Source organism: Nerophis lumbriciformis, linkage group LG01 (genome assembly GCF_033978685.3).
Source record: "Nerophis lumbriciformis linkage group LG01, RoL_Nlum_v2.1, whole genome shotgun sequence".
NCBI classification, from domain to species: Eukaryota; Metazoa; Chordata; class Actinopteri; order Syngnathiformes; family Syngnathidae; genus Nerophis; species Nerophis lumbriciformis.
In genome coordinates this window covers 52,157,658-52,172,901 of record NC_084548.2, presented here as the reverse complement: position 1 = coordinate 52,172,901, position 15,244 = coordinate 52,157,658, and the positions used below count along the sequence as shown (strand labels likewise).

Sequence of the window (15,244 nt, the reverse complement as noted above, 5' to 3'; positions counted from 1 at the left end):
CTTTATAACATACTAACTTTGGAGTTTTATTAGCTGTAAAAAATACAATCAAAAAAAGCAAAGAAATTTGCATTAAAATATTTTGCTGTAAATATATAATAAAATAAAAACATCGTGGTCAAATGTCGTACTCTTAAAATTGACTGATGTGAGGGATGTATGTAATAGATAATATACATGTATACTATAGATATGTATTATTATACAGTGTATATATACGATTATATAAACGTATGGCCCGCAAACAGATTTTTAATGGCCCGCGAGATGAGTTTGAGTACAAAAATAAGCTGAAATGTTTTAATGAAAGAAAGTGCTGTTCGAAATGTGTCCACTGGAGGTCACAATAGCAATACTTCGTATCCTTTGAGCGTGCATGACTTCAAAGGGGGCGGAGCTATGTGTCCTGTAGAGCAGTGGTCCCCAACCACCGGTCCGCGCACCGGTTGGTACCAAGCCGCACAAGAAATAAAAAAATAAAAATTATTTTTATTTTTTATTTTTGTTAAATCAACATGAAAAACACAATATATATTATATATCAATATAGATCAATACAGTCTGCAGGGATACAGTCCATAAGCACCGTTTCCATATGAGTTGGGAAATTGTGTTAGATGTAAATATAAACAGAATACAATGATTTGCAAATCCTTTTCAACCCATATTCAATTGAATGCACTCCAAAGACAAGATATTTGATGTTCAAACTCATAAACTATATATATTTTTTTGCAAATAATAATTAACTTAGAATTTCATGGCTGCAACACGTGCCAAAGTAGTTGGGGAAAGGCATGTTCACCACTGTGTTACATGGCCTTTCCTTTTAACACTCAGTAAACGTTTTTTAAGTTTCTCAGGTGGAATTCTTTCCCATTCTTGCTTGATGTAAAGCTGAAGTTGTTCAACAGTCCGGGGGTCTCCGTTGTGGTATTTTAGGCTTCATAATGCGCCACACATTTTCAATGGGAGACAGGTCTGGACTACAGGCAGGCCAGTCTAGTACCCGCACTCTTTTACTATGAAGCCCCGTTGACGTAACACGTGGCTTGGCACTGTCTTGCTGAAATAAGCAGGGGCGTCCATGGTAACATTGCTTGGATGGCAACATATGTTGCTCCAAAACCTGTATGTACCTTTCAGCATTAATGGTGCCTTCACAGATGTGTAAGTTACCCATGTCTTGGGCACTAATACACCCCCATACCATCACAGATGCTGGCTTTTCAACTTTGCGCCTATAACAATCCGGATGGTTCTTTTCCTCTTTGGTCCGGAGGACACTACGTCCACAGTTTCCAAAAACAATTTGAAATGTGGACTCGTCAGACCACAGAACACTTTTCCACTTTGTATCAGTCCATCTTAGATGAGCTCAGGCCCAGCGAAGCCGACGGCGTTTCTGGGTGTTGTTGATAAACGGTTTTCGCCTTGCATAGGAGAGTTTTAACTTGCACTTACAGATATAGCGACCAACTGTAGTTACTGACAGTGGGTTTCTGAAGTGTTCCAGAGCTCATGTGGTGATATCCTTTACACACTGATGTCGCTTGTTGATGCAGTACAGCCTGAGGGATCAAAGGTCACGGGCTTAGCTGCTTACGTGCAGTGATTTCTCCAGATTCTCTGAACCCTTTGATGATATTACGGACCGTTGATGGTGAAATCCCTAAATTCCATGCAATAGCTGGTTGAGAAAGCTTTTTCTTAAACTGTTCAACAATTTGCTCACGCATTTGTTGACAAATAGGTGACCCTCGCCCCATCCTTGTTTGTGAATGACTGAGCATTTCATGGAATCTACTTTTATACCCAATCATGGCACCCACCTGTTCCCAATTTGCCTGTTCACCTGTGGGATGTTCCAAATAAGTGTTTGATGAGCATTCCTCAACTTTATCAGTATTTATTGCCACCTTTCCCAACTTCTTTGTCACGTGTTGCTGGCATCAAATTCTAAAGTTAATGATTATTTGCAAAAAAAAAAAATGTTTATCAGTTTGAACATCAAATATGTTGTCTTTGTAGCATATTCAACTGAATATGGGTTGAAAATGATTTGCAAATCATTGTATTCCGTTTATATTTACATCTAACACATTTTCCCAACTCATATGGAAACGGGGTTTGTATATATATATATATATATATATATATATATATATATATATATATCTCAATATCTATAGATATATACATACATGTCTATATATATCTCATAGTATTTCATATTAATTTTAGGTATTTAAGTAGGTAATATGACAAATTAATATAAGTTAAACATTTTCTACTAATTATTTTATAGATTTTGTCCAGTCAGGGAAATATGTCAAGAATATAAATGTTAGCCAACAAGTGACCAAATGAGGATTTGCTGCCCTCAAGTGGACAAAAGTCGTACGTTACCCAGCCTAAAGTCAAGTTACCAAATATGAAAATACAGTAAGGTTTTTTTGCCCTACAGATTGCTCTAATTATAGTAATAACAGTAATACAAGTGAACATATTTAAAATGCATTTTATTTTTGTTTACAAGAAACAAAAGCAGACAAATAAAATGACAAGAGGTCAGGAGGAGGGAGTGGGGACAAAGCTGTAGTTTAAAGAAATACAACCTCTGGCTTCCTGAAAAAATATGTACAATTTCAAATAATATCCATACAAAACATGCCACATACCATAAAAATCAATATATTTATTCATAGTCCCTAAAAGTATATCTGCTGTACAGGGTTTATTTTTTTGTTTTTTTGCAAAAGTAGGTGAGGTTAAAAAAAAACTTCAATTTGAACAAACTTTCTCTTATTAAATTAGAAGATATGAACTTAAATTAAGATTTCAGAAAAGTTAGAAATTTCTTAGGCTAAAATCCAGTGACACGTTTCTCATGATGGTCTTTCCTTGAAATAGAAACATACCAAAAACTTAGAAATATGTAGAATAACTGTCCAGGATACACTTATATATGTATGTATATAATTCATTATATTAACGAGAGTGCAATTCATTATTAGGTGAAGTTTTGGATTATGACGTACACGGGGCCAAGTAACCATTTCACAAGGTTCATCAACACATTCACTTCTAGAGGGAAAATACAAAAAAAAAAAAAAAGCGTAACACTATCAAGAAGATTGTAGAAATTGCTCCATTCAAGATTATATTCATCCAATTGGAAGAAAAATATTTGGTAAGCAACAAGCAGTAGCATAAATAAAAAAAGACAGAAAACAGGAACCATATTACATAAATAAATGCAATATTTGCATGTCTAAGAAATGAAGCATTCATCACACAAACTTGTTTTTAAATCACCTTGGCTTCTCTTGTCACATCAGTTTTTTATTATTTTAACAAACTTGTCCGAGAGTTTATAGCAAAAACACTAATAGAAAACAGATTAATGCAAAAAAACAAACAAAAAAAACCACTCTGGTTCATATACATAAAGATATTAGTTTGCCATTTTACATATATTCATATTTATTTACAGCTTTGTTAAAATGATATCCAGTGGTTGATTTTTTTTCTTTGTCCATTTTATTTTTCTACACTTTGATTACAAGGAGTGGGGAGGCTGGGTAGTTGCTGTCCCCTTAATGCATATACCGTTATATACATTTTGTACAACATTGCATTTTTTTTTTGTCCTGTGAGGTCTTAGGTTTTTTTTTTTTTTTTGGGGGGGGGGGGGTTAAAGTCATATAGGAAGTTGGAGGGATTTTTTTGTAATTTTTTTTGTTATTTTTTAATAAAGCTCCCTTTAAAGACTTTTTTAAACTCTCAGGTAGAAGTGAAAACAAATGCCCTTTTATCCAATAAGTCATTCCCTGCCATCAGTTCAGCCTGGAGGACAGTACCAGCACTAGAAAAACACACACACACCCTCTTACACAAACACACACACACACACACACGCACGCACGCACAAACTACAAGAGAAGTAGAAAGGCTGCAGGCTGTACTCAAGCAAAAGGAAGACTTACTACAGTAAATAGTTGTTGTTTTTTTACAAAAGCCCACTAAATGAGGCAGAGGAAGAGGCTGTTAATAAAAACATAAAAGGACATTTTAGTAGTCATGCGTTTGATTGGACAACTAAATCAGGAGGGAGGAGGAGCAGGACAAAGACTAAAAAAAAAGCTCCAGGATGATTTGATGGATCACAGGATGAGATGCTGAGCTTCTGATTGCCGTTTTTTTGTGTTTTTTTAAGTTAATGCAACATCTTATCAAACGCTCATCATATATTTGCTCTGTATAAATAAGACATAATTGATGATAATAATAATAATAATCAGCTTGGCTCCTTATTGTAAATGATCATCAGCATAGAGTAGATTAGAGCAAACCTGCTGCTTAAAGATTCCCTGCTTGTCCGAGAAGGCCCGACCCCGCCCCTAAAATTCCACAGTAGCATTTTTTCGTTTTTGTTTTTTTTATACAAAGCAGTCACTTCCCACTAAATCAATGAGGTAGACCGGGTCCAACCAACCTTACGACTGTCAAGTCTTCTTCTTGTCTCCACACTGATGGCATGTAGTTCTTCCTCATGTTCAGATTGTCTAGCCAGCCAAGTCTCTCGTCTTCATTGATGATTTATGGGGGGAAAGTGCCTTTTGTCAGGGGGGTGTGGCCAGAGGTGAGACAGGAAGAAGAAAGTAGGTCCGACTTGTTAGGATTGAAAAAATGGCTTCTTTTTGCAGCTCAGAGTCATTGTGGAGGAGATTAATTAAAAGGAGGTGTTCCACAGCTGGAGGTGGCGCCTGTCAAACTTTGGCTACACGTGTGGACTGTCACTTGGAGTCATCAAACTATGGAGCCAGCCTTCCTCCGCGTGTGTGAGAGCAGCTTATTCACTGGCAAAGAAGACAAGAAAAAACAAAAAACGCTTTTTCCTTCCTCAGTCTTGCTAGTTCATCCACTTTCGGCAATTCCACGCTCCGCAGTGGCAGGGGATCTTGTGTTGGTCGTCCTCAAAGTCAAACTGGTAGTCGTACGTCAGCTGGAGAGCACAGGCAGTTCAAAAGCTACGTCACAATAACACAATATGTTACAGTTGTTAGTCATCTTGTCTTGATGTGAGCGGGGAGCGGCGCTTGTCTGGAGTACAGATGCACAGATTATCGCTGCCGATATTTGGCATTTTGACGTGTATTTTAATCAACCTCTTTTTATTGGTATCGGTCTTGTTTTTACAACTACATCATTATATACAGTAGCTGAGGCGAGCGTTCAACACATTTTGTGTAATTCATATTTTTGAGATTTACCTTTAAAAAATGCGAAAACGGTGTCTTGACGCAAAAATTCATGTTTAAAAACGTGGGTTTTTTACATGCCTGTATTGTATTATAGTCTTGTTTTGTTTCTGGGACCCCATTGAGGCAGTGGGGTCTTAAAGAACTCACTGTTGTACACATGTTTTTTGTTACACGTTTTTTTTCTTCTAAAATAAACAATTCGTTTGTTATCCTTTTTCAAAGTGAGAATTGATAAAGAACCAAATCATTAAGCAGAATTTTACAAATCTTATCAATTATCATCTTTAGTAACAGGTCCACACTAATGTAGATAAATGTTTGTTTATAAAAACAGACATGTTTGTGTTTCCATGACCTGATTATAGGGCTTGGCAATATGGCAATTTTTTTTTGCTACGATTAATTTTTTCATATCATCCAATCTCGATTAATATCCAGATTTGTATTTTTATATTAAAAGACAAAATGTCCCAATCAGAATTATACCGTGTATTAGGGATGTCCCGATCCAGGTTTTTGCACTTCCGATCCGATACCGATGTTGTTTTTGCACTTCCGATCCGATACCGATACTGACCAATACTGGCCTATCCGAGCATGTATTAAAGTTTAAAGTTATTTAGCCTACTTAGTTGTCAGAATCATGTTGAAAAGGGTTTTAGTACTCTTGATAACAACTAGCCAGCTGAATTAGGGGAGTTTGAATAATACACAATGGTTGGTAACAAGAAACTGACATGTTTATTCAAGGATAAACACAAAATAGACAAAATTATACATGACAAACAGAAATGGCATCATTGAACTAGGGCTGGGCGATATGGCTTTTTTTTAATATTGGGATATTTTAAGGCCATATTGTGATACACGATATATATCTCGATATTTTGCCTTAGCCTTGAATGAACACTTGATGCATATAATCACAGCAGTATGATGATTCTATGTGTCTACATTAAAACATTCTTCTTCATACTGCATTAATATATGCTACTTTTAAACTTTCATGCAGAGAAGGAAATCACAACTAAAAAAATCACAATTTTTTTCATACGGTGTTGATCTGGAAATGTTCGCCTCGGCATTTTGATGGTGTGGACGTGTGGCACCGAATGGAGATAAGCGTCTCGACAGACGTTACAATATTTGAACAATGATGACGAAAACTGTTTTCTCTGTCGTGTCCGTGTGTCGAAAATTGTTATGCACTTATTTTTTTATTAGATTTTGTGCGTGGCATAGATTTGCCGTGCGCAGAGGACGCTTGAGCAGTGCGCAATTGCACAAGCGCGCACCTTAGAGGGAACATTGCTCGCACGGCTGCGCTAGCATCACAGCTAGCGTTAGCCATGCTGCTACCTCTCTGCTGGGAGAGGACGTATACGTATGTGACGTATGTAAGAAGGTGCGCTTGCTGTCTGTGAGAGGGAGACACAGGAAAGAGTGAGAAGAGCCTGTCGTGTAATGCCAGCAGCTAAAAGCAACTGCGTGAGAATCCTCAGACCTGTGGATGTGTTGAAGGTGTGCTGGAAAATGCGGAACGGAAATTAGAGATCAGCAGAAAAGTGGAATGTATTATTTAAATCGGTGCGTTGGAAAACACGGACCGGAGTTGTTTTTTTTAAAACTGGATCTGGATCGGCATTTTCCCATGCCTTGCCGATACGCATTTTTTGGCAAATATCGGCGGCTGATCAGATCCAACTATCGGATCGGGACATCCCTACCGTGTATCCCTACTGTTTACTACTGCGGTATCTTGTAACAGACATTTTTGCCATGTTCGATGGAGGTATTTATGCTAACAGCTGACAACTTTCATTTTGTTCATATCTATGACTACTAGAGCTGCAAAGGGTACAGGTAACTCACGCTACAGTCCCTACTCTGCAGGTTTCAACAATTCAAATTTAAGACCATGATGAATATAAATTAAGACTATTTTACATCCGTACAGACACAAAAGTACAAGGACAAAGTAAAATCAGAAGGCCAGAATGAATTGTAAGTATATGAATTCATTCACTGCTCTTTTCACATTGGAAAACAAAATGGTTAAACTAAAATACTCCAGAAGCCTCATTTTAAACTAATTGAAAACAATACTACAAAACATTATAACAGCCATTTTTCCAGATTTTCCATAGTAGTGTTTTCTTGCAAAAGGTGCAGTTCATGTCAAGTGTTTTCATGTAACAACAACCAGAACGTCAGCAATGGTAGAGGAAACTACAAAATATATTGTCTGTGAAAGGGACTGTTAGCATCTCTGCTAAAGCTAAATAGTTACCGTAACTTTTGCAATGTTTTTGCATCTGTCAGAATTGAGAAAAAAGATTTAAAAAATCTACAATACTATTACTGCATCAGCAAAGTTGTGAAAAACAGAGAGATTGTCTTGCAAGCATTAAACAGAATTTGGATGTGAATATTGTGGATCACTTTTAAATTCACCTAGCTCATTTTGTACCTGATATGTTTGAACACATTTCTACCTGATTTTTGTGACTTTTTCTGAAAACATATTGCTAATAAACAAGGACTAGTTTTTATTTAAGCATGACAAGATGACCATACCAAATATTCCTTGCTTTCATTACCCAACCATAAACTGAGTGTAAACACTAAACAGACAACCTTTAAAAGTTTTAATGTCAGTTGCTGCATAAACTTGGAGAAATGTTTAGGCACGAGAAGCTGACCTGAAATTATTGGAATAAATAATAGAAAAAATACAGGAGAATTATGTTTTTTATAGTTTTACTGCTGAGTACACAACTACCACAGATAAATTAGCATGTGCTTACTGTATGTAATAGTATGATTTCACTAGCAAACATCTCATATTGATTTCCTTCGGCAATTGGCGGCCCTTAACCCAGATAACACTCCTTTGGGGGTTAAATTGATCCTTGTATAGTTGTGCAAGTGTTTGTGGCATTTCAGCATCTTTTGACACAGACTTATCGCAAAGTTCTGAGTTTTACATTATCATTCCATTCACCACAATGGTTACAAACGCTTCCCTTCTCGATGACTCCACATCTGGGTCCTGAACACTAAATAAGTTTATATCCATCTGCTTTAAGCATGCATTAAATTGATCAATCTGGAGCCACAAATCGTTGATCTTGCACTTACCCATCTTGTGCAATTAATTTGGCTTTGATGTGGGCTTTCGTTAAGTTTTCTCTGCTGCTATAGTAAGCTGTAAAACACAGCTGCGCGCGCAATGCACACACTAGCTGAGTGGTGCTCGTTAAATTCTGACAGGCAGCACAGGTAGCCTACCGTATTTTTCGGAGTATAAGTCGCTCCGGAGTATAAGGAGCACCGGCCGAAAATGCATAACAAAGAAGGAAAAAAACATATATAAGTCGCACTGGAGTATAATTCGCATTTTTTGGGGAAATTTATTTGATAAAACCCAACACCAAGAATAGACATTTGAAAGGCAATTTAAAATAAATAAAGAATAGTGAACAACAGGCTGAATAAGTGTATGTTATATGACGCATAAATAACCAACTGAGAACGTGCCTGGTATGTTAACGTAACATATTATGGTAAGAGTCATTCAAATAACTATAACATATAGAACATGCTATACGTTTACCAAACAATCTGTCACTCCTAATCGCTAAATCCCATGAAATCATATACGTCTAGTCTCTTACGTGAATAAGCTAAATAAAATTATTTGATCATTAAATGAAAAAAAATGCGACTTATAGTCCGAAAAATACTTTTCGGACTATAGGTCGCATTTTTTTTTCTTCCATAGTTTGGCCGGGGGTGCGACTTATACTCAGGAGCGAGACTTATACTCAGGAGCGACTTATGTGTGAAATTATTAACACATTATCGTAAATGATCAAATAATATTTAGCAATTAGGAGTGACAGATTGTTTAGTAAACGTATAGCATGTTCTATATGTTATAGTTATTTGAATGACTCTTACCATAATATGTTACGTTAACATACCAGGCACGTTCTCAGTTGGTTATTTATGCGTCATATAACGTACACTTATTCAGCCTGTTGTTCACTATTCTTTATTTATTTCAAATTGCCTTTCAAATGTCTATTCTTGGTGTTGGGTTTTATCAAATACATTTCCCCAAAAAATGTGACTTATACTGCAGTGCAACTTATGTATGTTTTTTTCCTTCTTTATTATGCATTTTCGGCCGGTGCGACTTATACTCCGGAGCGACTTATACTCCGGAGCAACTTATAGTCCGAAAAATACGGTACTTTAGTTCCGTTTTGTAGTTACGTTATAGCGTCCTGAAAAATGTAAAAGCAAGACTGAAGTTTATGCAGGTTTTAAATAAAATAAACGTTAATAGATTTTAAGACGTTTAATGAGACTTTCAGAGAATTTTAGACATTTTAAAGTCTTAAATTTAAATGGTAGGATTTAAGACTTTTTTAGGCCCCCCGGATATTCTGTTTTAGGGCCACAGTTTTGCTTCTTTTTCGGTATTTTTTGTGGGAATAAAGAGAACAACTTATTTTCCTCTTAATTTTTTTTTTTTGCTTGTCATCACAAACTTTATTCTGCAGTAAACAAAGTATCAGTGAAGTACTAATTACTAGAAGACCTTTATTTCAAATTTGGCAAACCGCAACCGGTGACCCAGAGTGTGGAGTGTTTTTTTAACCCAAATACTGTAGCTTATATATATTGAAAGTACCGGTACATTACTCTACGGTACCTCAAATTAAAACTGCACATTAATGTGTACCAACACATAAAACAAGTTCAACGATTATTTCAGAAACAAAATGTTTTTTATCTACAAACTCAAAAATTATTTGAACAAAAAATGTCTGCAGAGTTTTTTAATACATGTTACAGTATATCTGAGGAGTTGAATAGGAACAAACACAAAGAAAAAGTTGGATTAAAAAATATTTAGATATAAAATTATATATTTTTTCTGATTAAATTAGTAGGTGTGTTCATTAAGTTAGGAACAAAACAGTAAAGTTCAGTCACAAAGACATTCTGTGCCTGCCTACAAGTCCGCATTGAGGGCAGGATTACTGGTGAGCTGCAGCAGTCAGTGAAACAAAAGTCTGTCAGTAAGTCTTTGCTTCATCTCAATGTTGTGTTTCAACTTCTATGCTAGAGTTGGCCATATTTTCTTATTTTATTCTTCTTGGCTGCACTTCCAGATGTATTAGGAGAACGATGCACAACACTGATTGGACTTTAATTATGTCATGACAAGCCTGATACAGAGCATCGTTGCTTCCCTACAGTTTACTACTGTGGTAACTTTTAACAGACATTTCCACCATGTTTGATCAGGTAATACATGCTAACAGCGGTTTACTATGATCAAAATCAAATTAATCACTATCATTGATCACAATCTTATAATCGCCTAGCCCTACCGGACAAGGTGGCGTTAAGGCACATGTACTGTAGCTCACCTCCTCTCCTTTGGGTATTCTGCGACTGGAGATGATAATGATCTTGTCCTCTTTGTCAAACGTGACAACCTCCGCAACACAGTTGGGGGCACAGGAGTGGTTCACATAGCTGGTAAAAAAGAAGAGATGTACATTCCTATTTGTCCTACAATGGGCTTAACTGTACAACTGACAGCAAGTTTAGGCATTTTATTATAAAGCGTCACAAACGAAGTAGCTTGCAAAGCAACACAGCAGAGAAAGGATAGGGACATTTGGCCAACAGGAAGTCAGATAAATATACACACGAAGGAAACAAGGCAAGAACAATAAAACAAGCTTTTATATACAAAATCAGTACTTAAGGATGACTTACCGAGCTGGACCACCAGTCAGAGTGGCGTCAATCACCTGCTCATTGTTGATGCGGAACATGTAGATGCCACGGTTCTAGCAGAAAATAACAGAATAAATAAAAACACTTCAAGTACTACTGCGAAGTAACAACGATTTGTCATCATACCTGCAATTCATAGATCTTTTCACGCCGGTTTGCCACCTCATTGCGAATGACAGTGCCGATGTACTCAATGACCATGGTGTGCTTCTCCAGATCTTTAGCGGCGTACAGACCTAAGCCCTGAATGCGAGAACGAGCCAAGTACACGTTGTTCTTCCACTCGGTCTTCAGGCGCCGATATTGAGACGACTTAGAGTGGACGAACTGCTTGCTGTACGGTGTGTTCATCTCGCCTGTGAAGGTGCTCTGGTACGCCTTGGACACGCTGGTACTGTTCAAGGTGTGAGGCCTGTGGATGGGTGAGCCAGATGGTTAACAGTGACACTAAATCCTAAACTTAATCTTTAGCAGGCCTGGGCCCAAAACACATTTTGCTGGATGATATATTGTCCCACAAATTATTGCAGAAAAATTATATTGTAGGCATAAACAATAATATAAAGTAATGTAATCATAATACAGTAGAACCACCAACTGTGGACTCAAGTGTTTTGAGATAAAAGTGGTTTCTTGACTAATTGTTATGCTTTTAACTTGCAAGCAAACATTTTAGTTACAAGCATCCCTGCCATTAGTTGGTGTAGCAAATGCTATAGTCTCGCTAACATTAACATATACCGTATTTTTCGGACTATAAGTCGTTTATAAGTTTTTTTCATAGTTTGGCCGGGGGTGCGACTTATACTCAGGAGTGACTTATGTGTGAAATTATTAACACATTACCGTAAAATATCAAATTATTTGGAATTACCAACCTTGTCATGTCCGTTGTGTCCTGAGCAAGACACTTCACCCTTGCTCCTGATGGGTGCTGGTTAGCGCCTTGCATGGCAGCTCCCTCCATCAGTGTGTGAATGTGTGTGTGAATGGGTAAATGTGGAAGTAGTGTCAAAGCGCTTTGAGTACCTTGAAGGTAGAAAAGCGCTATACAAGTACAACCCATTTATCATTTATCATTTAAATAATATTATTTAGCTCATTCACGTAAGAGACCAGACGTATAAGATATCATGGGATTTAGTGATTAGGAGTGACAGATTGTTTGGTAAACGTATAGCATGTTCTATATGTTATAGTTATTTGAATGACTCTTACCATGATATGTTACGTTAACATACCAGGCACGTTTTCAGTTGGTTATTTATGCGTCATATAACGTACACTTATTCAGCCTGTTGTTCACTATTCTTTATTTATTTTAAATTGCCTTTCAAATGTCTATTCTTGGTGTTGGGTTTTATCAAATAAATGTCCCCCAAAAATGCGACTTATATATGTTTTTTTCCTTCTTTATTATGCATTTTAGGCCGGTGCGACTTATCCGGAGCGACTTATAGTCCGAAAAATACGGTAGCTAAAGATAACTTTGTGTTTCAACCACGGAAGAAAAAAAGTGAGTGTGAGGACAGTGCTGAGAAGAAGCAGCAGATGATTTTCATTGAATTAAATAAAGAAATTTATAAAACATGAAAGAGTGTCTAGCTAGCTAACTTGCAAAGGAGGCGTATCACTGCTGGTCAGCACCAAACTAAAGTAGATTGAGTCTAACGTCAGCCAAGGATGTTAAAATAATACCTAAACAGCAGACATTTATCCGTGGAAATTAGAAGAAACTGGAAAAAGATACCGTAAAATACCACTCTACAAGGTAAATTATGTACATTCTTTTTACATTACTTCATAACACTAATGTAGTTGTTTGTAGTACATTCTGTTGTATTGCTTTTCATACAATATTTCTTGTCTAAAAGTTTGTTTTTCTTTTTAAAAGATATGTTACATGCATTGCACACATTTAAATTGGGATGTTCTTTGGGGGAGTGGCAAGCACCAATTCAATTGATTTCAATTCATTTTAACGGGAGATAGTTTGCGAGTGTTTTGAGTTAAGAGCTCCATGACAGAACCATTTAACCTCGTAAGTTGAGGTATTACTGTATATAATAATAATGCAAGTAACCCTTTTAAACGCAATATACTTAGAATTAGTATTTATCACCATTGTAAATGGGAGGTTAAGAACGTTTAATCATCCTAAATAAGTAAACAAATATAAAAATTAGAGATAAATGCTTTAAAATGTAATATCGGCAAATACATTATATATCAATATAGATCAATACTATATCAATATAGATCAAACAAGGGATAATCTGAGGGTTACGGGTTCAATCCCCACCTTCTACCATCCTAGTCACGTCCGTTGTGTCCTTGAGCAAGACACTTCACCCTTGCTCCTGATGGGCCTGGTTAGCGCTGTGCATGGCAGCTCCTGCTATCAGTGTGTGAAAGTGTGAATGTGTGTGTGTGTGAATGGGTGAATGTGGAAATAGTGTCAAAGCGCTTTGAGTTCCTTAAAAAAAGGTAGAAAAGCGCTATACAAGTACAACCCATTTACCATACAGTCCGTAAGCCCACATGATTGTGCGTGCTGCTGGTCCACTAATAGTACTAACCTTTAACAGTTAATTTGACTCATTTTCATTAATTACTAGTTTCTATGTAACTGTTTTTATATTGTTTTACTTTCTTTTTTATGTAAACAAATGTTTTTAATTTATTTATCTTATTTTATTATTATTTTATAAGGACCTTATCTTCACTATACCTGGTTGTCCAAATTAGGCATAATAATGTGTTAATTCCACGACTGTATACATCGGTATCGGTAATTAAGAGTTGGACAAGATCGGAATATCGGATATCGGCAAAAAGCCATTATCGAACATCCCTAATAAAAATACAACTGATTATCAATCTCTGTTAGAAAAATTGCCCTAAAATAAATATTGAACATCTAATATTGAACAGCTAAACACCAAATCTGTTTTTTTCACCCTCAAAGGTGACAGTTTATTTTATGTTTGCATAAGACTTAGGCATCTGAAGATAGTCTGAATCTGATTTGAAACCGTTTTTCTCAAATATAACTTCCAGGGTCTCCGCAGGTTTCAACATGTCAAATTTAAGACCATCTTGAAAATAATTGACGGACAAAAAAAATAAGACGACAAAGTAAAATCAGAGGTTCAGAATGAATTTTAAGTATATAAATTCATTCACTGCTCTTTCACATTGGAAAACAAAATGGTTAAACTAACTAAATACACCAGGAGCTTGTCTAATGTAAACTAATTTAAAAAAATAATGTGGACAATGCTGAAGAAACAAGTCCAGGTCAGAAAACCAACACATTTAGCTGAACTGCACCAATTTTGTCAGAGAGGAGTGGTCAAAAATTCAACCAGAAGCTTGTGGATGGCTACCAAAAGCGCCTTATTGCAGTGAAACTTGCCAAGGGACATGTAACCAAATATTAACATTGCTGGTTGTATACTTTTGGTACGATTTGGTCACATTTTCAGTATATCCATAATAAATTAATAAAAAATAGAAAAAACTTCATGAATGTTTTTTGTGACAAGTATGTGCTCCAATCACCATCACAAACAAATAAGAGTTGTAGAAATGATTGGGAACTCAAGACAGCCATGACATTATGTCCTTCACAAGTGTATGGAAACTTTTGATCACAACTGTATATTGATTCCTACATTATATTACTTTCATTTATTTTTATGTAAAAATAAAGACACATTTTTAAGGTGTGGCGACTTATTTCATTTTGAAGTAGTAGCGACTTCCTTGTTCATTTGCGAAATCCGGTCCACTTCCTTTGTTTTCACTTTATCAAATTGTGTATGCAAGTGACGTCAAGGCCACATTGGGGCCTGTGTGTGTTCATACTGGAGTCTGATAATCTAATCTTACTTGCAGTGCAAACCATCAGATGGAAAAATTCAGATTTCCCAAAAATCTGATTTGGGTCACTGTGGCCTGCAGTGTAAACGTGGCCTTAAAGTGCAGTTTCACTCAGTTACAAAAGGTGTTTTGTTTTATTTGTCACTTTCCAACAAATTTGGTATACAGGCTCCTTAGTCCGTCTTGAAAGGCTCATCTTGCTCATTCAGTTTGAACAGGATCTCTGCAGGTTTCAACATGTCAAATTTAAGACTCTTTAAGACTTTTTT

General features: G+C 36.3%; 1 protein-coding gene across 4 annotated transcripts in view; it reads right to left on the bottom strand.

The window, feature by feature from the left end:
• Positions 1–2,505: 2,505 nt before the first annotated feature.
• Positions 2,506–15,244, bottom strand: part of kmt2d (lysine (K)-specific methyltransferase 2D) — a 55,228-nt gene continuing 42,489 nt past the window's right edge. For all 4 annotated transcript variants that reach the window (XM_061986126.2, XM_061986153.2, XM_061986144.2 and 1 more), the window contains 4 exons: positions 11,217–11,502; positions 11,070–11,143; positions 10,715–10,823; positions 2,506–5,008 (listed from right to left, as the gene is read on the bottom strand). In XM_061986126.2, coding sequence (XP_061842110.2) covers positions 4,916–5,008; positions 10,715–10,823; positions 11,070–11,143; positions 11,217–11,502 — 562 coding nt within the window. In that variant the 3' untranslated portion in view covers positions 2,506–4,915. The remainder of the gene's footprint in view (positions 5,009–10,714; positions 10,824–11,069; positions 11,144–11,216; positions 11,503–15,244) is intronic.